The sequence below is a fragment of the Sturnira hondurensis genome, unplaced genomic scaffold, assembly GCF_014824575.4.
Source record: "Sturnira hondurensis isolate 20B ecotype Veracruz unplaced genomic scaffold, ASM1482457v3 Scaffold0014854, whole genome shotgun sequence".
Lineage (NCBI taxonomy): Eukaryota > Metazoa > Chordata > Mammalia > Chiroptera > Phyllostomidae > Sturnira > Sturnira hondurensis.
Genome location: NW_028087485.1, coordinates 2047900 through 2073499, shown reverse-complemented (window position 1 = coordinate 2073499; position 25600 = coordinate 2047900). Strand labels below are relative to the sequence as shown.

At 43.7% G+C, this 25600-nt stretch overlaps 1 protein-coding gene and 1 long non-coding RNA gene across 3 annotated transcripts in view; one reads left to right on the top strand and one right to left on the bottom strand.

The window, feature by feature from the left end:
- Positions 1 to 22301, top strand: part of PLEKHS1 (pleckstrin homology domain containing S1) — a 26163-nt gene extending 3862 nt beyond the window's left edge. The window contains exons 4-14 of one of the 2 annotated variants that reach the window (XM_037063880.1): positions 4893 to 4978; positions 5090 to 5196; positions 5785 to 5919; positions 8145 to 8220; positions 9091 to 9207; positions 12540 to 12662; positions 15407 to 15519; positions 15990 to 16199; positions 16912 to 17013; positions 18246 to 18381; positions 20633 to 22301. In XM_037063880.1, coding sequence (XP_036919775.1) covers positions 4893 to 4978; positions 5090 to 5196; positions 5785 to 5919; positions 8145 to 8220; positions 9091 to 9207; positions 12540 to 12662; positions 15407 to 15519; positions 15990 to 16199; positions 16912 to 17013; positions 18246 to 18381; positions 20633 to 20806 — 1379 coding nt within the window. In that variant the 3' untranslated portion in view covers positions 20807 to 22301. The remainder of the gene's footprint in view (positions 1 to 4892; positions 4979 to 5089; positions 5197 to 5784; positions 5920 to 8144; positions 8221 to 9090; positions 9208 to 12539; positions 12663 to 15406; positions 15520 to 15989; positions 16200 to 16911; positions 17014 to 18245; positions 18382 to 20632) is intronic. The other variant, XM_037063881.1, reaches the window with a different exon arrangement.
- LOC118999404 (uncharacterized) lies at positions 17808 to 25600 on the bottom strand. Its single transcript, XR_005069100.1, has 2 exons — positions 24941 to 25600; positions 17808 to 19021 (listed from the first exon to the last, which is right to left on the bottom strand). It is a non-coding gene; the product is annotated as an uncharacterized LOC118999404 (long non-coding RNA).

Below are 25600 nucleotides of genomic sequence, written 5' to 3'. Positions count from 1 at the left end.
AGGTGGGATGTGTTCAAAGGAGAGCGTAGCTATTGGAAAGGAGAGGAGAGACTAGAGGATGAGGCTGCAGAAACGATGCCTAATATCGGGCCAGACACTGGCCTGGTATGGCCAGTAACCCTTGAAGCATTTTGTGTGACACAAGAGTGGTGTGACCAGATTCGCATTTTATTTGTTTGTTTTACAACTACAGTGTACACTCAATGTCACCTTAATAAATTCAATGAAATAATATTGTGATAAGTATGTACAGTGTCAGGTGGGTCCTGGTAATATGAGGGGAACGCACCGCAAAACATATGATTATGTAACCGCTATGCTGTACACCGGGAAGATCCATTACTTTAGATTGGTCATTTTTTTAAAAAATTGGGGTGTAATTGACACATAGTGAACTGTACACATTTGAAGCATACAGTTTGATAAGTTTTTATGTATGGATGTGCCTGGGAAACCAGCACCACAATCAAGAGAATGAACGTAGCCATCACTCTGAGAAGTTTTCTCAGGCTTGGTTGTGACTGGCCCCTCCAGCACCCAGGCCCTATTGCTCTGTTTCTGTGGTTCTCAGTTTATTTTGTATTTCCTAGAGTTTCAGAAACATAAACCACACAGCATGCGCCTTTTTTTCTGGCTTCTTTCACTCAGCATCATTCTTTTGAGAGTCATCCCTTTTGTGTCATTAATTTGTCCCTTTTGTACAGAAGTGTTTTACTGAGTAGTGTTATATGGGAACGCCACAATTTGTCGGTTCACTCATGTGTTGCTTCCAGTCTTTGCCTGCCGAGACGAGGAAAGCTGGTAAACTTTCGTGTAACGTTTTTTTTTTTTTTCCGAGAGTATATTTCTTTACCTAGGAGTAGAAGGACTAGGTATGTAAGAGCATGGTTAAATTCTTTTTCAAATGTGTTTCCTTAATCTTTTAAAACTGCTGTCAAGGTATAATTACCATACAGCAGACTGACATGCTTAAAGTCTCCCACTGATACATTTTGACGTATACATATACACCCATAAAACCATCACCAGAATCGAGGTAATGACCATACCCATCAGCCCACAAGTTTCCTTTCCCCTCCCTCTCACCCTTCCTCAGACAAAACCACTGATCCGCTTTCTGTCTCGCACAAATGACTTTGCGTTGTATACATTTTCTAGTTAAGTAGAATCATACATTATGCACACTTTTGCCGGGCCTCTTTCCCTCAGCATAATTCTTCTGAGATTCATCTATGTTGTTGCATGTATAAAGAGTTCATTCCTTTTTATTTCTGAGTCCTACTCCATGAATATATCACGATTTACTAATCCATTCACCTGTTGATGAACACCTGGGTAGCTTCTAGTTTGGGCTCTTTCAAATAAAGCTACCATGAATATGCATGACAAAATTGTGTATGGTCTTACAGCCCTTGACTTAAAAATATAATAGCTCTTGAACTTTTTTCGGGAAAAGCAATAAGGAGAATAAAAGTAAGCATTTTAAAGCGGCCTTTAAAATGGCCAGTTTAGTGGCCTTTGGCACAGTCACAGTGTTGTGCACCCATCACGCCTAACCAGTGCCAAACATTACCATCACTCCGAAGTAAAGGCCGTACCTGTAGGCAGTTTCTCCCCCTCCCACTCTCCCTGCCCCCAGCCTCTGCCAACCAACGGTCTGGATTCTTTCTCTATGGGTGTACCTATTGCAGATGTTTCGTACAAGTGAAACCATGCACTACGAGGCTGGCTTCTTTCCGTAAGCATATTTCTAAAGTTCATCCACATTGTAGCATGTATAACTACTTTATTCCTTTTTTAATGGCTGAATGATACTCCATGACGGATCACAGTGTGTTTATCCATTTATCTGCTGGTGAACATTTGGGATGTTTCTACCTTTTGGCTATTGTGAATAGTGCTACTATGAACATGTGCATACATGTATTTGTTAAAATATGTGTTTTCAGTTCTTTGGGGTATACACCTAGGATTGGAGTTGAGTGATCCTGTGGTAATTTTATGTTTAACTTTGAAGATCCACCATTTTTTTTTCACATTCTACCAGCAGGGTATGAGAGTTTTAATTTCTTTATATCCTCACCAACACTTACTATTTTCCACTTGTTTGAAGTTAAGCCATCCTAGTGGGCATGAGGTATTTTCTCACAGCAGTTTGGATCTGCATTTCCCTAGTGACTAATGTTGTGGTTACATGACTTTTCATATGTTTATTGGACTGTTATATATCTTCATTGGAAACATGTTTATTCAAGTCCCTTGCCCATTTTTAAATTAGGTTGTCTTTTTGTTATCGCATTGTAAGAGTCCTTTCTACATTCCGGATACTAGAATCTTATTCTTATTAGATATGTGATTTGCAACTATTTTCTTTCATTCTGTAGGTTACCTTTTTACTTTCTTGATAATGTCCTTTGGTGCACAAAGGTTTTTAATTTTGGTGAAGTTCAATTTACATGTTGTTTCTTTAATGCTCATGTTTGATGTCATATCTAAGAATTCACTGTTAATTCCAAGGCCATACAAATTTATCCTTATATTTTCTACTGCAAGTTCTATGGTTTTAGCTTTTATAGGAAGGTCATCGACTCATTGTAAGTTATTTGTTGTGCATAGTGTGATCTACCGCCCCAGCTTCATACTTTTGCATGTGGATGCCCAATCGTTCCGGCACCATTTGTCGAAAGGACTAGTCTTGGTGTCCATATTGAAAACCAGCCACCGACGTGTGGGTGTATTTCTGGACTCACAATGCTATGCCATCAGTCTATGTACTAGCACAAAATTCTTTGATCACTGTAGTTTTGTAGACAGTTTTGAATTTGGGAATGTGAGTATTGTCATTTTGTTCTTCCTTTTCTAGATTGTTTGACTTTTTAGAGCCCCTTGCAGTTCAACGTGAATTTGAGGTTAGGCTTGTCCATTTTGGCAAAACCGGTCATTGAGTTTTGGATGGGGACTGCAGTGACTCTACCTGGATCTAAGAAGCATTGCCTTTGCATCTTGGTCAAAAAATCAGTTGCCCCCTGTATGGGTGGGCTTATGCCTTGAGTATCTATTTTGTTCTATTGGAGTATTAGTTACCTTCATGCCCTGTTGCTTTGATTGCTCTAGCTTGATAATAGTTCTTGAAATCAGGTAACACTAACAGTTAGTTAACACTAACAGTTCTTGCTGTTAGTGTTCTCACTTTGTCTTTTTTTTCTCAGAGTTATTTTGGCTATTTCATACAAATTTTAGAATTAGCTTGTCAATTTTAAGATTCTACTAATTCTTCAGAATGTCATTAGAGACTTGTAAGACCAAACTTTCACAAAATATTGACATTTACTGAATCCTCTAAATTTAATACCACCAGAAAGCACCCCTACTATGAGCAGATTGAAGGCTGCTTTATGAGGGGGGACCCAAAAAACCAAAATTATCTTCCGGAGGGCAGGCCCCTTGTAGTACAGGCTTCCCCCCACAGGTGAGTGTTCTAGGAGCCCATCCGTATCACTGTAGCCACTGGAGCTGTTGTGAGAGGCTGTGTTCAGCCTCAGTGAACTTTTTTGAAAACTCTTTCAACAAGTTTGCCTATTTCATGATGGGTGATTTACAAGTGCACCTGCCCACACCACGTGTTCAGCAATTTTTTACCAAAAGCGGCATGACCGGTCCTCCACCTTACCATCAATATTTAATTTACCCAATGTCGCCCCTAGGGACTTTTTTGGTTTTTTTGTTTCCCCAGATGAAAAAGTCCTTAAAAAGAAATGTTTTGCCAAGGTGGAAGAGGTGAAACAAAAAACGGCAGAAGCACTAAAAGGCATCAGAATCGATGAATCAAAACTGTTTTGAGCAGTGGAGGGAAAGTCTGGATGGGTGTATTGCAGCCAATGGAGAGCACTTCGAAGGCAGAATTGCTGCAAAACGAAGGGAGGAGAGGTGATGAGGGAGGCCCAGGCATCCCTGATTCTGTTTTCACTGGATAGAAAAGCTCTCATCCTTTAGTGAAGGCTGCCTTTTTCCCAAACCAATAACAAACTAGAACTATTGTCTGCAGGTAAAAACAAGACTGAACTTTAAATTTTTTAAACTTTAACATTAGCTGTGTTTTTGACATAATGAAAGTAGTTTATACTTCTTGCAGACATATTGGAAAACAGGAAAAATCAAAGCTGCATATAATTTCCACACTTACAAAGAAGCATTTAATATTTTGGAAACCCCTGTAACCACTTTTGACACCTCATTTTCCATGATAGGAGGGTTTTTTGGTTTTGGATTTTTTAAATAATCTTGCTCTTGTGGCTGGTGATTCACCAGGGAGACCAGCTTCTACTCACATCTAGAGCGCCAGCCAAGTGCTTCAGAAACAAGGAACCCACACTGGCCAGTGTGGCTCAGTGTATTGAGTGCAGGCCTGCAAATTAAAGGGTCACTGGTTCAATCCCCAGTTGGGACACATGTCTGGGTTGTGGGCCAGATCCCCAGTGGGGGCATGTGAGAGGCAACCACACCTTGATGTGTCTCTCCCTCCCTTCCTGCCTCCCTTCCCCTCTCTCTGAAAATAAATAAATAAAATCTTTAAAAAATAAGAAACAGGGAAGAAACAGAAAGAAAAAGAAACAGGGAACCCAACAGGTGTTTGCTGAATTAAGGTGCTTCTAAATGTCGGCTGAATGAAGATCCCGGCTGCAGGTGAATAAGAATCACACACTTTGTCTTTGGGTCCTTTGTTTTCCAGGCCTGTTATGGAGGTTTCATTTGTTTGTTTATTTGTTTGCTTGTTTTCCATAACTGCGTAATTTGAAGACTTTCCAGAAGTAAACGGTGTTTTCCAACTGAAGCAGTTCTTTTCAGAAATGTACAGGGAACAAACCAAGTTTCTGTTTACTTTCTTTTATTAGGCAAACAATTTCCATATTATGAAAAAGAAGTGTGCAGACAGGAATACTTTATTAAGTCACCGCCGCCCCAGCTTTTCTCCTCGGAAGTAAGTATTCACGTGATGTCAGCAGGCCCCCAGCAGCCTCCTGAGCAGTTTCTCAAATCCCTTCCCTTCCTCTGAGATTTAACTGAAATGCAAAATGTTTCCGTTTTTCAGACCTCTTGGAAAAAGCGGTTTTTTATTCTGTCAAGGAGTGGGGAAAACAGCTTTAATCTTTCTTATTACAAAGACCACCAGCGCCGAGGTTTCATTAAAATTGATCAGTAAGTATCCAATTGAGAAAAAGTTGATAAGAGCAAATATTAATATGTTGCATGCAATTGAAATTTAAATTATTGTTGGAAGAAGCAAGGGCTTCATACTTATGATATTTGCTGCTGAAAGAAGCAAAAATGGGAAACTTTTGAGTAAAAAATAGCTAAATAATTATTTCATATTGTGCATTCTAGTAGCAAACTGTTAATAAGCACTTAGTTACACAAGACTCTATACTTAATTCTTAGATGAGAGAGAACAGATGAAATTATTATTTCATAAAGCCAGGATAGACTTTAAAAAATATTTAGATTAGCTTTTGTGTTTAACGAATTAAGTACAAAAAACATTAGAAAACCTGACAATTTGTGGACTAAAGAAACCAACTAAAATAGGAAGTTTCCAATTAAGTTTCACACTGAACAAAGTATTCCATGATCCAGATCTAAACTTATTTTCTGAAATGATTCAGTAATTTTCAAAACATGGAACAAGCAAACCAAACATTTTATTCAATTTGAATCATAACATAAAACATTAGTCAGTTTTCTTCTTGTATATGCATCTATGTAATACTTGCTGTCTATATCTAACAGAAACACTCATGTAGAAGTTGGCATAAGTAGCCAGGAAAAAATGCAATCTGTACAGAAGATGTTTAAATGCCGCCCTGACCAGGTGATGACCATCAAAACGGCTAGCAGAGAATACTTCCTCATCGGCTCTGACAGGTGAGTGGTAAGCCCACACAGTGTCTCTTGACTGCAAAACAACCAACCAACCAACCAGCCAAAACCATTATAAACTAATAATCAAAAGACATGTTTACAGCAGAAACCCCTGCTCACAACCTTAAACTCTATCTGGGCAGTCTTCATTCTGTGTTAAAATACCTTGAAAAGTCACAGTGTGCGTTCCCTAGGGCATTTCATAGCAAGGCACCTCACAGCGGGTGGCTTAGGACAATGGGAAAGGGCATCCTCTTGGTTCTGGAGGAAGAGTCCGAAATCAAGATGTCCCAGGACCATGCTCCCTCTGACGGCCCCCAGGAAGACCTGTCCCAGGCCTCTCTCTCTCCTAACTTCTGGTAGGTCCTTGGCTTGTCGCAGTAGCGTAACTTCAGTCTTCACATGACCTCCCCCATCTGTGCATGTGTCTCGGTGCTCAATGTCCCCTTCTAGAAGAACACCAGTCATGTTGGATTAGGATTCCACCCTACATCAGTAGGACCTCATCTTAACTAATTACATTTGCAACGACCTGACCCAATTTCCAAGTAGGTCACATTCTGAGGTTCTGGGGATTGGGACTTCACAATATGAATTTGAGGGGGATGAATTCAACCCACAACAGCCACAATCAACCCAGATGCGTACCCAGTAAAGTGAGGCGGACTGCAGCCAGCAGGGTCCACGGTGTTGTGGATGAGATGAAACAAATTCACACGGACAACCAAAGTCCCGTGGAGAAAAAAGGACAGCTCGGCCACTCTCTGAGAGAGCACCCTGGCCACTCTCTCAAGGGGACAGCACCTTGATCCTTGCCTTGACAAGCTTTTATTGGCTTTCTTCTAATAGCATTGTACATCAAAGAAGGTTCTCATTCATCATGCTCAGGTTTGCTTTAGGTGATTCTTTTTTACACATAACAAAGGAAAGGATATTACTGATTATTACTTCTTACAGATTAACAAGGAAAAAATGTTGCAAATGCAAGGGAATGACAAGAGTGATTGGTCTGGTTATGCTCAGTCCTTGGGAGAATTAGCACAGACTTTAGGAAGTTACGTTAAAGATATGCAGTAAGCATTTTCTGCTTCAACTCAGGGTGAGGGAGTTTTAGCAAGAGCAAGGCTCGAAGAGCCTAGGTATAACACAGGCCTGATTNACACATAACAAAGGAAAGGATATTACTGATTATTACTTCTTACAGATTAACAAGGAAAAAATGTTGCAAATGCAAGGGAATGACAAGAGTGATTGGTCTGGTTATGCTCAGTCCTTGGGAGAATTAGCACAGACTTTAGGAAGTTACGTTAAAGATATGCAGTAAGCATTTTCTGCTTCAACTCAGGGTGAGGGAGTTTTAGCAAGAGCAAGCCTCGAAGAGCCTAGGTATAACACAGGCCTGGTTTCCCATGGGAAAGCCGATCCGTGGGTTTGGCTTCCTGTGCGCCAACGCGTGCCTATGGGCTTTCCAATAGGACTGGGCTACATTTGCTATTCCAGCAGATAGGTTCCCTATAGGTTCCCTACGGTAAAGGAAGCAATGCACAAACATCTGTACAAGCTACATGTACGAGGGGTAGGGTGTGGTCATCCCTGAGGGGGGGCCTCAGTTTTAAGAAGGTGGAGTCTTCCTCGGTGATTATCTGCTGGACAGAGAGGCTAAGGGTGGGTAAGGAAGCCGTTCGAAGGAGGCAGCGAATGCTAAAGCCAAAGGAGGAGGAGCTTTGATCTGTTTCAGATCTGCCCAGAGGCAAAAAGCTTTCTTCTACACTGTCATGAGAATCAACAGAAAAGAAAAACGTGATTTATATAAACCTTTTCAAGCACATCCTTCCTCAAAACACACATCCTCTCGAGGGAGGCACACCTGGATAGCTATACAAAAATGGCGCCGACAGGTGCAGGGCTCGCCTAGGAGCACAAAAGAAATCAGTGTCAGAGCGAAAGCTTGGGACCCTAGGGTTCCTCCTGTTATTTCCTATGCTTCATCCCATTTCTCTGAGCTTCCCTCCCAGAGGTGGCATGAGCGTTCATTCTAGTGTGTGAGTGTGGAGGTGGTAAAGAGCCAGAGGGGTCATTCAAACTACGGAGAGAAAAAAATCCTTATTTCCCGGGTGCCTGCTTGGACTGCCTGTTCCAACCTTAATAAAAGAATCCTTCTCCGGTTCAAAAGGAGCGAGGGCGCTATTGTCACTATGTGCCAGCTGAAAATTTATTCCCATCAACAGGGAGAAGATTAAAGACTGGGTAGCCTTCATGTCATCATTTTGCCGGGATATTAAAGCAGCGCACCCGAATACAGAGGTGACTCTCCATTGCTCATAAAATAACAGGGCACCTGAACACAGCCCTCCTTTCATAAGGGAACAATGGTAGCTTTTCTTTCCTCCTTAGCAACTGGCATTAATACAAGGAATAAATAAGTGCGAAAATGTACGTCCTTGTTATTTTTATGATTAACAACGGGGAAAAAACACTTTTGTGCTTTGCAAGAGAACTAAAATGTAGATGCTTCAGATTTTCATTATTGAGGTAAGGAGTGAAAATTAACGGTGGCACTTTTTAATAGCAGCTGAAATGGCAGCGTTTTCCATCATCGTTATTCAAGGTACATAACAGCTACCTTTGAAATGACTAAGTCTAGGGTGGTTTCTATAAAAATGCTTTTCACTTATCTTGTGTTTTTCAATATAATGTCCCTTTAAGGTAAGGGCTAGTGACTTCAAGGTTTCTTCTGTTTACTTCCTAAGAACCTTTGCTAATTCACATGAGTCCTTTTGGAGGGCAGACCATAAGTGAAACTGTGGTCTCTAGATATTGTTTTGACATAGGTTGCTCTATGCTTCCAACAAAAGCAGGAGCCAAGGAGGAAAGGAAAGCAAGGTATTTCTTACAAGTTGACTTGAATTATTAGAACAAAAGGGTGGGTGCAAAAGGGTAGGGTTGAAAAAATAGGTTGAGGGAAGTTCAAGGCATCTCTCACGGCCAGGATGAGTGTCCTTGGGGATTTGGAAACAGGAGAAAGACAAGATCACCTCTTGCCTTAGTGAGAAAGCCAGCAGGATAAATGTTAATGGTGAAAGACAAGAGGCAGAGAACCCCAAAATGAGGCTGTCGCCTCACTCCAAACAAGAGACCGATGGTGTCCTGATTCCAGTATTTCTTTTTCACAAGCAGGAGAAATGCTCATTGAGCAATACCAGGCCCTTTCCAGACCCCAGCCTTCACCTTGCTTCTTCCAGCACATCGGGGGCTGTCACCACCTCACCGAGAAACACTCTTCCAGACACGGTGAGCTGACTCGCCCCACTTCTCTCAGGAAGGAAGTCTTCTGATGGTTTGAACATCTCTCCAATGTACTGGACACCTCTCTCAAACCTAACCCACCCCAAGAATGATTCTTAGCCCCACTGTTGGTCCTATGGTTCGTCTGCTGGCCAGACCACAGATGAGCCTTACTGCTCGCTCTGCCCATCTCCAAAAGGATTCATTCCTTTTGTGTTTTTTTCTTTAATTTGTATTTAATTCTTGTTCAGGTACAGTTTTCTGTCTTGTATTGCCAGCCCTGCCCCACCCCAGTGCTCTCCACCTCCCTCCCATCTCCACCCCCCACCTTAGTTATTGTCCATGTGTCCTTTATACCTGTTCATATGAGTCCTTCCCCTTTTCCCCTGTGATTCTCTCCCTTCTCCCCTCTGGACCCTGTCAGCACATTCTGCATTTCAGTGTCTTTGGTTACATTTTGCTTGCTTGTTTGTTTTGTAGTTTAGATTCCTGTTAACGGTGATATCATATGGTATTTGTCTTTCACCGCCTGGCTTATTTCGCTCAGCATAATGCTTTCTAGTTCCCTCCATGATGTTGCAAAGGGTAGTAGTTCCTTCTTCCTTTCTGCAGCATAGAATTCCATTGTGTAAATGCACCATAGTTTTTTGATCCAGTCATTGACCGATGGGCATCTAGGTTGCTTCCAACTCTTGGCTATCGTGAATTGTGCTGCTATGAACATTGGGGTGCATAGGTTCTTTTGGATTGGTGCTTCAAGGTTCTTAGGATATACTCCTAACAGTGGAATTGCTGGGTCAAAAGGCACGTCTATTTTTAGTTTTCTTAGAAAATTCCATACTGTTTTCCATAGTGGTTGTACCAGTCTGCAATCCCACCAACAGTGAACTAGGGTCCCCCTTTCCCCACAACCTCTTCAGCACTTGTTGTTTGTTTCTTTGTTTATGATAGCCATTCTGACTGGTGTTAAGTGGTATCTCATTGTGGTTTTGATTTGCATCTCTCTGATAGCTAGTGATATCGAACATCTTTTCATGCATCTGGATCCTCTGTATGTCCTCCTTGGCAAAGTGTCTGTTCAAGTCCTTTGCCCATTTTTTAATTGGGTTGCTTGTCTTCCTTGAGTGGAGTCGTGTGAGTTCTTTGTATATTTTGGAGATTAAACCTTTGTCTGAGGTGTCATTAGCCAATATGTTTTCCCAAACTGTTGCTTCTCTTTTTATCTTGATACTGTTTTCCTTGGCCATGCAGAAGCTTTTAAGTTTGATGAGATCCCATTTGTTTATTCTTTCCTTTATGTCCCTTGCTCTAGGGGACGTATCAGTAAAAATATTGCTGCATGGAATATCTGAGATTTTCCTGCCAATGCTCTCCTCTAGGGCTTTAATGGTTTCATGGCTTATATTTAAGTCTTTTATCTACCTTGAATTGATTTTGGTGTATGGTGTAAGTTGGTGCTTGAGTTTCATTTTTTTGCATGTAGCTGTCCAGTTCTCCTAACACCATTTGTTGAAGAGGCTATGTTTACTCCATTTTATGTTACTGCCCCCTTTGTCAAATATTAACTGACTGTAGAGATTTGGGTTTATTTCTGGGCTCTCTGTTCTATTCCATTGGTCTATGTGCCTGTTTTTATGCCAGTACCAGGCTGTTTTGATTACAGTGGCCTTGTAATACAGTTTGATATCAGGTATTGTGATCCCTCCTACTTTGTTCTTCTTTCTCAAAATGGCAAGGATTCATTCATTTTGGATGCTCCTCCTTGTACACCCGAGCATGTTGGGAGGATCCCTCCCTGAACTAAACAAAAGCTTGGCTGGTAACCTTGTCCTTCCTTTCACACATGGCCGCGGATTACCTCTGTAAAAAAATTGCCAAGACCACTTGATTTCCTGCCCTATCATCTGTACTCCTCATGCAAACCAGAATTTTTATTAATGTCCTTCATTTACCCACATCGGTCTGGCTTCTCCTTGTGCGTGTGGTTGTGTGTGATTTCTTCTTCATCTATAATAAAGTTCGTTTGAAGAAAGATGATACATCTGCCCCTTGAGAGTGATTTGGAATTGCCGTCTTGGCTCTCTAGGATTTGTAATCTTTCCAAGTTTGGGTATCATTAATAAATGGGGTGTTATTTTTCTTCTGTCATAAATACCGTTTTGTACCTTAGAGATGTAACCACAGACTTTCCCTTCTCCTTGAGTACCAGGCATGTCTTAATATGGCACAATCTCCTGTTTTTATCAAGTTGGAAGCTCTCCAACTATTTTAAAAGCATTTGGTGGCTTATCCACTCACCAAGCCAAAACCTCATTTCATGTTTGTAGGAAAGGGGAAAGGAGACAGGGTTGGGAAGACCAACCCTTTTCAGTAAATGCCTTTTGCTCTTCACTCATGATACTCCTTCCCCACAAAGGCAATGTCGTTGGTTGTCTCACTGTGTATACACTCTGTATTCTAATCCAGTGACATTTTCAGTCTGTTCCAGCTAAGAAAACCATCTGCTTTGTTGGGATTTAATGTTGTCATTGGTTTTATTGTGGTCGAAATTAAATGAGATCCCTTTGTCATCCCTAACTCAGTGTGATCTGGCTCCACAGGCATGGAGCTGGATGAATAGACAGGAGGATGTAACTTAAATGCATCTGTTTTTTAAATCACTTTCTTTCCAGAACTCCCTAGAGAACATTCGGGGTCTTTTCAAGCCCCTCTGTTCTAAGCCATTGTTCTTGAAAGAAGTAAATTGTAATATTTTCCTGCCATGCAAAGCAGCTACATTGGTAGAGTACCTTGTATCTGTTGGGGAGGGAAGGCAGTAATTGGTCAAACCTAAATTACCCTGAAGCCTATAATTCTGCTGTCACATGATCAACACTGCCAAACTGTCTTGCTATGAGAACAACAGAAGCCTGTGAGCGGAGCACAAAAGAGAAATGTTGAGCATGCAGAGGAAAGTTGCAGTGCTTTAACTGTGGGCTAATAATTACCTTCTTAGGTGGCACTGGGTGAAAACTAGAAAAAAGATGGAGGTGGAGGACTTTGGCAGATCTTAGTGACTTAGAATACCACCCCCTGAGAGTACCACTTGCTCTGAGTTACTGGTCCCACTGGTGGACAAAAGCCTGAAAGATGAGCTTATATTTTCACATTATCAGGGCTGACCCAGACTCAAGGCACAACTTTAAGGGTGGGATTCTGGATGTAACCTTGGAAGACTCTCTGATCTTATCAATCCAATTAACGTATTATGGCTTTCCCAGAAAGCATGTGGTTTATTTAATTCTGTCTCTTGCCAAGACAAAGAAAAACATTAATTTTGTCTTCATCTATTCATTCAGCATGTCGTAGAAAAAAGTTCTCCAGGATTCAGACGAGCTCATCTACCACATGATTTCATGCCAGAGACCACGCAAGACACGGAAGAGAGTCATTATGTCAGCCCTCGAAGTATTCTTTTAGAGGTAAACCCTTCCACTTATTGATCATTCATTCCTTCTACAAATATTTGCTGAGCCTCTGCACCATTCCTGAGGCATGAGCCTGGTTCAGTGGGACACTGAGCCAGTGAATCAGACACAGGCGATAAGCTGTGTTGACACTTAAATACAAGCCAGGCGTGGCAAAGACAAAAATGACTTCATGCCAAAGAAAGGTGTTTATAAAATGCCCTGAGTGCAGGAGGGGTGGGAAGCAGGGGGCTGATTTCCAGACAAGACGAGAGAGTGCCAGGGAAATGACATATGACTTTACTTGGTAGGCAAAATTTGGACTGGGGTGTTTGACTTGGGGAGTCTTTCTGCATTCTGGAAAGAAACAATAATATGGGCACAGGTCCTTGGGTGACAAATTATGTCGTGTGTATCAACTAGTCTATTGACTGATTGGAAACCCCTGCTGAGTGCCCTCTGTGTGCTAGTCATGGGACCATACTAGGTGTGGAACTCACATCTCTCTGCCCCTGGAGCTCACTGCCCTACCAGTTATCACGTGATAATGCTGCCCAAGAGGCCTGGTCCAAGAGCGCTGGAACCACCAGAAGAGCAGAGATTTTCTCTCTCCACTGGAGTCAAGGAAGGCTTCAGAGACAAAAATGCCATTTGATAGGTATATACTGAATAGTTCAGTTGAGCTGTGTCCTAGAGCGAGTGAATGGTATAGTGGGGAATATGACAGAGAAAAAGAGCCAGACCATCCTGGGTGACTTCATTCTATAGTCAGGATAGAGGCAGTGATGGCTTCTGAGATGGGAAGTGGCAAAACCCAAATTATCTCCCAGTATCATTTACCCAGGAGCTATAGTTGAGATGGGCAATGGAAGAGAACGGAGATGGAAAGTAGGAAGACAAAATTAAAGAAAAGGGGGCATTCAGCATTTTCCAACTTGGGAGTTTTCTACAAGAGGGTGACAAGTGTTCATATAAAAGAGGTATTCTGGGATCAAATAAGCTCCAGAAACACCAAATTAAAATAGGTTAAACAGGCATCTGAACTGTAGAATCCTCAGAGCCTTTAGTTTACAGGGTTACATTATAAATAGCCAGGTGGGGTACAACACCCAGCATTTCCCAAATTCAGTTGACCAAAGGACGCTTCTTTCACCAAGATATTTCCATGTTAACGTTCCCTAGGACACATGATGGCAACCAATCTTTTACGACAGTCCCACCAGCTAGTCAGTCAGTTGTGCTGCGCGGTAGCTATATGCCTGGCATTGACTAGGTATTTAATGGGATGCAAAATGCAATAAGGCAGGTAAAACTAAGCTAAAAGACCTTTTCTTTCTCTATTATAATTGAAATTAAATGCTATTTTGTATTAGTTTCAGGTGTACAGCACAGTGGCAGGCAATCACATACTTTATGAAGTGTTCCCCCCGATATTCCAAGCACTCACCTAGCACCAGGTGGAGTCGCCACAACATTATTGACCAGATTCTGCACCCTGCAGTCCACGTCCCTGTGGCTGTTCTGTAAAACTACCAGCTTGGGCTTCCTCATCCCTCCACCGTTTTCATCCAGCCCGCAACACCCCTGCCCTCTGGCAACCATCTCTGGATCTATGAGTCTTTTCTATTTTGTTTGTTAAGTTCTCTTTAGATTCCACGTATGAGTGAAATCATATGGTATTTGTCATTCTTTCTCTGACTTATTTCACTTAGCATAATACCCTCTAGGTCCATTCATGCTGTTGCAAATAATGCGATTTCATTCTTTTTATGGCTGAATAGTATTCCATTACATATATATATATATATATATATATATATATATATATATATACACACACACACACAATGTATACAACATTGTTACCCACTCATCTATTGATGGGCACTTGGCTTGCTTCCCTATCTTGGCTATTGTAAATAATGCTTCGATGAACATAGGGGTGCTTTATTCTTTCAAATTAGTGTTCTGGGTTTCCTCAGATATACACCCAGAAGTGGAAGCTAAAAGACCATTTAAAAAATTAAGTATAAAACTTTGCAGTGGAAGTCCAGAGAAGGGAGAGCCTGGCAGTGGCCATGGTGGTCAGGAGGCACTGTGGGACCTCAGCCAAGTCTGAACACAGCTTCGTTAGGCAGAAGAGCAAAGGCGGAAGGAAGCAGCATGACGACGGCGCTGGAAGGGCACCATTTGTAGGGGTGCAGTGGGGAGACTGGCTTGACTGGAATGAACTCTTCAATTATGGGTTGATACCTACTTTGTTAGATAGGCACCAGAAAGCCCCTTGGGTTTGAAGGCACCACTGCCCCAGATGACTGTCTTGGTTTCGAGGGGCTTGCCGAGAACCTCATGGGGCAGCATTTTCTAAGACCCTTTATAGCCTGCTGAAGCCCTTGGGTCACCTGTGAATACAGCAGCCTTAGGCCAGCTCTGCATTATACAGTGACATGATTTCACAGTAGCGCTGACTGGGAAGAAGAATTCAGGTTATTAAGTGCCTACTAATGAAACTGAAAAATAAACAGCAACTTAGTCTAACAAAACATTTTGCATCAAGAGCATGAGGAACCCGGGAGAAGAAAAGAGATGCCGAACGAGCCTAAAGCTTGGCTGGCTCAGCCCCTCAGAATGAGCACCACAGTTCATCCAATGGTGGATGCATTTCCTAGTTCAGGGCCCAGAGCCAGCACGTGAGGAGGAGAAGGATACCTGCCTTACGTGGAGACTTGCATCCTTACACTTACTCCTCTTGTCCATAGTTGGATAATATCCTTGCTGCCAATGAGTCTGCCAATGATAAATCCCTTCCACCTGGTAGTACAGACCAGGACTCCAAGAGAATTGAGCATGATTACATGTCAATGAAATCCCGGTGAGTAGAACTGCCATATTTGAAAAATTTATTTTAAATATTATGCTGTTATAGAAAATTACTGTTGAAGTATTAATACAAAAGCATTATCAAAGACCAGATTCTGCACATTCTTCGGTAACCTCAGAACAAGAAAAAGTGAGAATTGGTTTCTCTCCCCACAGAAAGCCATTAATGACAGCCTCAGCGGGGGGTTTCTGTCTCCTGGGGAAATTATCTTCTATTTCCCATTTATGTCTCTCACGCTCTCACTCCTGTCTCCCACCCCTCACAGTGTAAAGGGTTTCTTTGACTCTGTATCCACTTTTAGATGGAAAGTCTGTTGGATTAGACTCTAACTGTGACTGTGACTTTGGTGGTTGGACATACTTCAACATCTTGTTAACATTCACATGGCTGTCAGGGGCTTAAATGTGAAAGTCGTAAATAGACATGCTAAAAAAGTCTTGTGTTCACTTCTTATACTTTAGTTTGTTCAAAGACACAACCAACGAGTCTGCGGAGAGCAGAGAGGAATCCCAGACCATTCCAGAGACCCAGGAAGGGGAACGTCATCTACAACAACAAGGCTCAGGGAGCGACTCTCGCCTCTCACCTGCCCAAACAGAAGCCCGGACCACCAATGACAAGAAGGAACCAGCCTCCTCCCTAACTGTGGTGCAACTGACTATATTAATCAAGTACAGTTCTACTTTCTCAAACTTCGTGGGCCCTTAGAGCAAGGCAGCCTTCCTTATGTACTCGGAATTACATTTTAAAGCAGTTCCTAAAAATCTCAAAGTCAGCCAAGACCCTGACCGGCTTACCCTTCTCACCGACACGGTGTCCAACCACAGCAAGCAGCCAAGCTGGGAACGGCACGGGGTCCCTTGGGCTGTGGGTGGCATTTTCAAATATTATTTTTTAAATTCAGGCCTTAGATCACCCTGGTCTGGGGGTCATGTCAACCAGCTTTTACCGTTAAAGTTATGGGCATGACACTCACAAGAGGTTTGCTTCTAGACTAGGGGAAGGAGGACATTTCAACGTTAAGTGACAGCAAGGGTCTTTGGTGAGACTGTTCTCGATTTTAACTCTTTTCAGTGTCTTCTTCTACAAATCATTTCTAGCTGACAAATGTGCAAACTGACCTGAGGATAGCCATAGAATCAATTCAGTCCATTTTTTCTCCCTTCTCATTTGCCTTCCACCCACTACCCCAACCCAAAGTGTGGGGAGGGCTTCAGTGGGTACTTTTCAGTGACTTAAATTCATAGTCTTTTCTGAATGTTTTAGATGTTCTTTAACTGGAAAATGCCATCTCACAGAAGGCCAGAAAGTTTACCCAGGAAGCGTAGCTGAGAGCCAGAGACAGTGGCCTGATTTGACTTTTGCCGATGTTTTATCTCATAGTAACATTCCTGATGAGAGCTACGTGGAGAAGGTGAACGTGTTTCTTTCTCTTTCTGACATCACCAATTATTTGGCTCTCACCGAAGCTGCGGGGCGGATATGGTAAGGCCGGAGGCTTGATGGGTACTGACTATAAATTGGGCTAGAAAATATGAAGACAACAATTATACAGTGAAACACTGTATGTTGCAAAACCTACCAGAGATATTGGGTCATTGTTTTGCTGTTGGTAGCGGGCCTTTGACTGAGGCAGAGACAAGGGTGTGGTCACCGTGGGAGCGTCAGCAGGGAGGTGGGTGGGTAGAGGAGGACCCGAAAGTCCAGGAAGGAGCAAACTTCTGATTGTTTTTAAGGTGAGGAAAATGGGCTGGAATACGTACGGTCCCTGGAAATTATCCCACTCAGTGGGCAATGAGTATTTGTGGATGAATGACATTAGCAGAGCCGGTAAGAATCTAAAGTCTAAAAGGACAGGACATATTGGCATCTAGACTTCCAGACACCAGCTAAAAACCTGCTAGCCGGGAACAGACACGACAGGCTCTGTGACCCAGAATTTTCTTGAAACAATCACTGTGTATTTGGTTCTAATTCTCTTAAAGTCTTTGTAATTCATTTTGATGGAAGGTTACATTTTCACAGGGGAAGAAAGCCCTGTCACGTAAAGTAGATGGTTCAGCCCATTGCCTCGTAAGTCCTGCGAGGGGCAGGGACCCCAGCCCTGTAGTTTCCCACCTTTCACACAATCTAAGGCTCAACGAATATTTGACTAAAGCTGGACTTCTCTGCACCTGGGCTTTCTCATTCATTCATTCGTGTTTCTGTGCATCGGAGAGTCATTGCACAATCACTGTGGGCTGCTAACTTTCAGCAAAACCTTTTTGAGCCCCTGTAGCTTACCTGGAGTTATGGGCTTATACACGGTTTTTTAAGAGGTGGTACCATACTTCTGGTGAAAAAGACAACCACATAAACAAGTGACTAGAAAATGTATTTTGTGTGAACATACAATAAGGGAGGTGCTCACAGAGCACAACAGAAGCCTGGGGCTGGGGGAGAAGCAATTATTTAAAGTAAGGGATGGAACCTAAGAGGGCTTTGTAGAGGTTTTGGAGGACAGGTCAGCCTCCCACAGAGCTGAAAGAGGAAAGAATGTTCCAGACAGAAAATGGAGTCCAGATACTTTGGATGTGGTGCCACACAGCTAAAGGAACGAGTGGGAGTAAGAACGGGATAGACTGCAGTGCAGGGCCCCATCCGTGTCCCCGTCCATGTCCTGGACCGCCAGCGAGCCCAGCCTCACACTTGTGTCGGATGCTGTGCTCCCCTTGCAGCGTGGCTCACTGGGAAGGCCCCCAGCGCCTGGGATGCTTATTTTTCCACGGAGATCACATTTTGGCCGTGAACGACCTGAAGCCGCATGGCTTGGAGGAAGCCTACTTGTTTCTCAGACGGTCGGTCCAGAAGGAGGTAAGTCCTGCTGAGGGGCCCTGCCCGGGGCAAATCGATGCCAGATGGGGCGAGATCAAGTCTCAGACGGAGTCAGAACTGTATTCTGAACACAGATGAGACTCTTCAGTCCTCAGCCATCAAGTGAAAATAAGAAAGAAGTGCAAATAACACTTCCTACAATATGTGCAAATAACAGACAGATATTTTAGGGCCCTTTCAAAATACCTTTACATAAAGCAATTTTGGAGAGAGCTCGGGGCCAGGAGGCTGAACAGCTGGCTCAGGGCCTCAGACGCAGCATGATAATGGCATCAGGAGCTTGCATCAGAATCAAACTGGCTCGGGGCTTGCCTCTCACATCCTTGAACCAAGTTTTTGCCTCAGTGTTCCCAAATGTAAAACCAGGGATTGTGATAACATTAGTCATTGGTGAGTTAAATGAGATAATATATCTGATGCCCTCACAGCAGTGACTGGTCCATATTGGGTGCTCAGACGTGGTTCTGCCTATTAGGACACCCTCCAGATTGTCCATCCCTCCCCTTGTCCATCCTTATTTCTCATGAGCTACCTGACCTTGGGCAAATCACCCCTTCTCTGGGCAACAGTGTCTTCTCTCTAGAGAGAGAGCTGGTTTTCAAACAGTGCTTCTTGGCCCCTGAAAATGACAGGAGAGGAGAGGGAGGGGTTGGTATGGGGTTTCAACCAGAGCAATCTACGTTTATCATTTATCTTTTTTATATGTGGGGCTTTCCTGTTAGCTGTTTTTGAAGAAACAATCTGTTGGCTTAAATTTTCTGAGATACCCCTGTACAGGATGACCTCTCAAATTTCTTCTGGCTCTGAGAGTTCATGATTGATTATATGTGTCTTATCACAGTAGTCTTCTGTGATGTGGTTAGACAAATTATATTACCCCTATTATCTAAATGGGAAACTAATAAGGATCAGTGAGTTATCTTAGATACATAACCAGTTAGTGGGAGAACAAGGACTCATTCATTCATTCATTTATTCACTGACCATTTATTGAACATACATTTGTATGCTGCCTACTGTGCTAGGTCCCAGAGCCACAAGAAAGGCCTCTCAGCCTGAGCTTCAAGAGCTCACAGGTCGGGGGATACACCAGGCACCTTATGTGCTAGTGACAATACAGCGTGTGCCTTGAGACATGAACAGAGGGAGGGCCCCAGCAGCGTAAAGGAAGCATGGAGTACATCCACCTGGGGGAGGCCAGAAAAGTGTCTCGGAGAAGGAGATGCTGAGCTTGGGTTTCGAAGACCAGGGCAGGCATCTGTGCAGTGGACAAGAGGTCGCTTTCAGGGGCCCCATTTGACCATCCAGTCACCGTATTTCCTCTGCCAAAGACCCATGCTGGGGACAAGTGTTCAGTATAATCTTCTGAACCTTTTGAAAAGTTACCAAATGGTGCTCTGACCCAAAGGTCCAGGCATGGGCTCTGAAAGCCAAGAAAAGGGCTTTGGCCTGGGTGTCTAGGTCCTGTAGTTCCCTTGCTGGGAGGGGCTGACAGCATTTCTCCTGTGCCCAATCTGCCTGTCCCTCTCTCTGGGGGACAGCTAGAGGCCTTTGAGAAATCTGGGGTATTCGCCAACATGACACCCCATGAAAAAGTCTCCCTCCTTCCTTACCCTACCTTCCTTGACTTACTTGACTTTATGCTAAAAGGGACATCCAGTCCTTTTTTAAAGTTCAAAGTTCTGGCCTCTGAAAGGAAAAAGAATGTTGGAAGATGGGAGATGTGGACTCAAAGGCGGGGCAGACAATGAACCAGGCAAATCCACCCTCCTTCCTTGAATGGACTGAAGCAGGAGTCTGAGGTGGGGGTGGGTAGAGACGGGGAGAGGAGAAAATGTGAGAATTAACAAGGAGCGGGGGAGATGCCAGATTTTGCAGGAGACACATCAAACTTCAGTTTTCTCCCCATTTTGTCAGGCGCTGGTTCTACCAGACGGTCCAACTCTGTAGCATCCAGAGGCTTTGTCATTCTTGGTACAAATGGGCCTATCAGGCACTGTGCCCTTTGGAATCTGTTCTAAAGCTTCCAGACAGTGGATGCGAGAGATAAAAATCCGTCCCCCGTCTGGCTACGCCAGTCGTCCTGGCTTCTTCTGCCCAGAGATTGTTGTTCATCACAGGGTTTCCTTCAATGCCAGCTTCCAAGTGTGTGAGTGAGGATGGGCTGAGGACAAACAGTCCCAAGGATACACTAGTTGGTCATTTTAGTTCTTTCTTTCTTGTGTTTTAGAAAGTAAAACTCACCATCGGCCGGATCCAAAATTCAGAGAAATTCCACGCTAAAGACTGTACCTGCCCCTTAAAATACCAACGTGTCGAACCTTTTCAACTGTCTGAGCTGGAGAGGGTGCTGAAGAGGACTCCAGCCATGAAAAGGGGTCATCAGACGAGTACTGAAAAGTAACACACTGGGACCCACTGAAGGGGCGAGGAAGGGACCTGGGCTCTGCACTGGGTTCCGCCACTTGCTGCTGTGTGACACCAGGCAAGTGAGCGCACCTCTCTGAATCTCCCCGTCTGCATCCTAACAAGGGGGATGACGATGCCCTTTCTGGCTATTGCATCAGACTCATGAAGAGGGCTGTGGGGAACAAGGACTATGGAACACAATGAACCTATAAGGCCTCATCTCAGACTTTGTCCCAAACATCACAGATGCAGATTGGGTAATTCCCTTGTCAAAACGTGCCGTGTGTTCTGTGAGGTCATGGCCCACACAGCCCTTCTTTGTTAGGGAACAAACAGTTGGGAATACTCATTCCGGGAAGGCAAGGCTCCCGGGAGAAATGGGCTGCCACGTGGGCCTTCCCAAACACCTCCTGCTCCTTGTCGAGGCCGGGCTCCAGAATGCCAAGACAACATGCAACACATCCACACCCAGGAAAAACAGTAAAGACGACAAGGGGGGAGAAACCAAAATAAACTTCATGCTGAGATGGAGTGGCCTGTTGGATTCAACAATTATCTTGCTTTTATTTAAAGAACAAGTAACTGGTATAGAAGTTAAAGAAGTTTTAGTTTATATCCAGCAGAGACCCACTTGCTCTCTAAGTAACAAGAGAACTACTTAGCCCTCCTATATTTGGAAGGTCTTAGTTAACTGACGCATTCACTCATTGATCCTGGAAGGCCAAAACAATCCGATCTTTTCTCAGACACAGGAAAACAACGTCGGAGAGCTAAAGGATTAACCCAATCCGGGCGTGTCAAAACAAAGGGGGCTTCAGAAAATACAGGGTGGGTAAAAGTAGGTTTCCAGTTGTTCAGACAATAAAGAATTAATAATAATACCAGAATAAACTGTTTTGCCTACTCACAGCTGGAAACCTACTTCTTCCCACCCCATATATTCCACTGTGTTGTGATTTTGCGTGGGAAGAAATCAAGGCCTCAGATGTTTCACTCTATGCTTCCCTCGTGGCTCCCAGTTCCTTGTTTGGTGGCAGAAGCAAGCATCTGAAACCAGCTCCGAGAAACAGATGTCCTGGTCCTCACTTTGCATTTGCATTTAGGTATGAAAAGGCCTTCAGCACACAGAAGGGACATTCAGATACAGTCTTCTGTGACCCAGATCGTGCAGCAAGTATTAGCATTTTTCATTTGCATGCCTTGCTATTTTTTTAAAAGCTACAGTGGAGTTAAGACTCTTTTCCCCGCCCCAGCTTTATTGAGATATAATTGGCATGTAATATTGTATTAGTTTAAGGTGTACAACATAATGATTTGCTCTATGTAGACTGACTGACCTTCTGTTTCTACTTCTAGAAATGTATCTGACAGAAATACACGAGTGCACCAAGATATCTGTAAAATAATGTTCATTGTAGCACTGGAGCATTGTTTATGATAAAAAATAATTCAGGGATTGCTTAATTACAATGCTTCATATAAATGAACACTGAGGATGTTAAAAGTTTTGCACGTATGATTCTGGAGAGGTGTTCACATTGTATTAAGAATGAAGAAAGCAAGTTACAGTACTGAAGGCATTGTGCTGTCCCCTTTTTGCAGAGACAAAGTATTGGTGTTTATGTGCATACAGTTTTCCCAACCCTGATTAGGAAGGGAAATCCCTACCTCGAAGGGTTGTTGTGAGGTTTAAATGGACAATGTATGCACAGCAACGAAGGCACTGCCTGGTGCGTAGTGAGCACTCAAATCAGCACCCAGTGACTGCCAGCTACACTGCTGCTGCTGCTGCCCTGACGATTCTTGGTTTTAAGTCTAGAAGGACATCATCAAATGTTAGTAAGAACCATCTCTGAGAAGTATGACTTCTCGGTTGGCCATGGCGAGAGGCATTTCTGTAATATTTGAATGTTTCTTTCTTTTTGGGGGTAAGAGCATATGTCGCTTTTATTATGCAAACTAAATAGAAGTATGGAAAGTCAACAGATATATATATACATATATTTTAAACCTTCATAAGTAAGAAACTAAGCCACCTCAGTGAAGGAAATAGAAAATCATCAAGATAAAACTGTCTGGCAGCCAACAGTGGGGCCAGAGAAGAGGCTGAAGACGAAGACGTTAAATCACTTACACGCCCACAGAAGGGCCCGGAGGACACAGACCCTTTGGCTCCCAGTCCCCGTTCTTCTCGATCCACCACTATGAGGACAGCAGCCTGTCCTTGGCTCTCTCCTAATCCCGGAATGGTCTTTCTGCAGCGGAAGCCACTGGGTGCTTGTTATGAGAATCCTGCTTGAAGGATTCTCCCACAGGAGGGGTTTGTTCCCAAGGAAGTCTTGGGGCAGGTTCCAGGGTCTCCCATCCCAAAGATTCTGATTCAGTAGGTCTGCTGTGGGGCCCTGGAATCTGCATTCTAACCACCACTCCCAGGTGAATTGACTGCAGGTGGACCAGGGAGCCTACATTGGGGTGTCATAACCAGGGTCTGGAAGACACAAGCCTTCCTGACTCTGTGCCTTTAAGCAACTGGGGTGCAGAAAGCAGGAGGGTGGAGATGGGACCCTGGTGCTCTGGCTTTGGGCAGTCTTTTCTGTAGGCCTGGTTCCTCGCTGTCCCATTTCATTCCCCTGTGTCTCCGCTTTCGCAGAGCGGGAGGCCAGCCCTTCTTCCCCAGGATTTAATCTACGGCTCAGCCCAATGGGTCTTCCTTCCTCCTAGCAATGGTAGTGGCCCCAAGGAAAGCTGGTGACTGACCTGGCCCAGAAGTCTGGTAATCAAGGCATTTTCCCCAGATCCCCGCTTTAAGCATCTACTTCTGTGACTTGGCTAAGAGAGCTTGTAGAGAATCTTGTTGAGAGGTAGGGACAGGTCTCCTGGCCAGGATTACAGGCAAGGATGAACTCAGCATTCCTTAGTGAAGTTGGTCTTCTGGACGTGCAAGAAATGTGTTTTATTGAAAAACTTGTTAAACCACCCATTAATGAAATCTTTGTCTAATGACCATGATCCGGCAGGGTCTTGGGGCCCCTCTCAGTATCAATTCCAGCTAGATGGTTCTAGAAAGCTGAAGGTTGAAGTGAACTTCGCAGTCACAGTACTGATGCTGGAGCACGACTCCCTAATCTGGCGGCCACTAGCCGCATACGGCTTTTAAATTTAAGCTAATTAAAAGTAAATAAAATTTAAAATTTAGTTTCTCAGTTGCACTAGCCACATGTGGAGTGTTCAGTAGTGCCACGTGAGAAGCGGCTACAGCTTTCACAGCACGGATACCGAATATTTCCAACCTCGCAGAGAGTTCTGGTGAACACCACGTCTCTGGAGTGTTACACCCCCAAGAGGGAAACAATTTACATTTGCCTTGTTTGTAAACCTTATTCTATTTCAATAATGGTTTCAAATAAAATATTCATATCAATGATTCTGTAACATTTTTTTGAATGGGGTCAGATCCAATGACCTCAACAACCACCCTGTGGGTGTTTTACAGATAAGCTGTTTTTCCCAACAAGTCATGGATTTCTCAGGAGCGTCAGTATTGACTTAGGAGCTGTTATGAGGATGCAAAAGAAATATGAGATCTGAAACTCTAACGACAGCTTATGAGATGGGAAGAGGAGAAAAATGAGCATGGTCCCTTGCTCACCTGCTGGCATTTGAGAAGGCACTATTCTACACGTTTAATTATGTTAATTATAATCTTTCTGAAATCTGTTCACACTTTCCCGCCTTCCTTCTCAGAGATAGGGCAATGGGCGTTAGGCACCACACTCTGAGCATTTCATGTGGAGGACTGTTCCCCTGGCTCCCACCCCAGTCAGTGGCCCTGGACTGCTTTCAGTTATGCTGTGGGCCGAGAAAGCAAGACGATGCAGCTTATCCTAACTGTACACGCCCTGTGAGCGCAGGTAGAAGGGTGTTCTGAGTAAAGCTCATTCATTTTTAGTACAGGGTTTCTATGACATTGAGTTGGGTGCTCAGTGACACTGACGGTGGTGTGGGTGGTATTGTCATGTCTTTGCATGCTTCTTGGTTCTCAGGGGTGTCCTGGTAGGTGAGACGACTAGAGAAATGAGTGGGGACCAAGCAACATTGCTCTATTGAAAAACGAGAGAAAACGGACTACCGTACTGTGTGATGATAGAGGAACGTACAGGGAAAGAGCTGGTGGTGCTGATCCTGACTGACATTCAGGTCTTATAAAGCCAGGGTTATCACTGTGCCCATTCTTTATGGAGACACTAAAGCACAGAGGATTTCAATCATTTGCTCAAGGCTATGGCCAGTAAATGACAGAGCCAGAATTTAAGCCAGATGGTTGCCTTTGGAGGCCACATTGAAAACTTCCCCCCAAGGAAGGTGACTTGAGCTCTGGAAGAGAAGGGTCCTCCACAGGGACAGTGACGCAGACGGCCGCGAGCATGGAACATACTTTCTAAGGAAAACAAGGAAAGCGGGCAACGACTTAGCTTTTCACATCTCTGCTTTCAATAATGTTCATTCACTTCCTGGGCCTCTCGCCCAGGAGAACCATAGAAGCCCACACCGTATGTTCCAGGAACCAGGGAAATTCTGTGCAGGCCCTTGCTATAACTCGTTAGAATGCTTACACCCCTCCTTTTACGCGGCCATCTGGCTCCACATAGCACTCAATTAACACGCAGTTAGTACACAGCTCCAACGACAGAGGCATCAGGCTGGTCCCCTGGATGGGAGATACCAAAAACCCTTGACTTTGCAAACCTTGTCATCAGATGGGGGTGATACAAACATAGGCATCGATAAC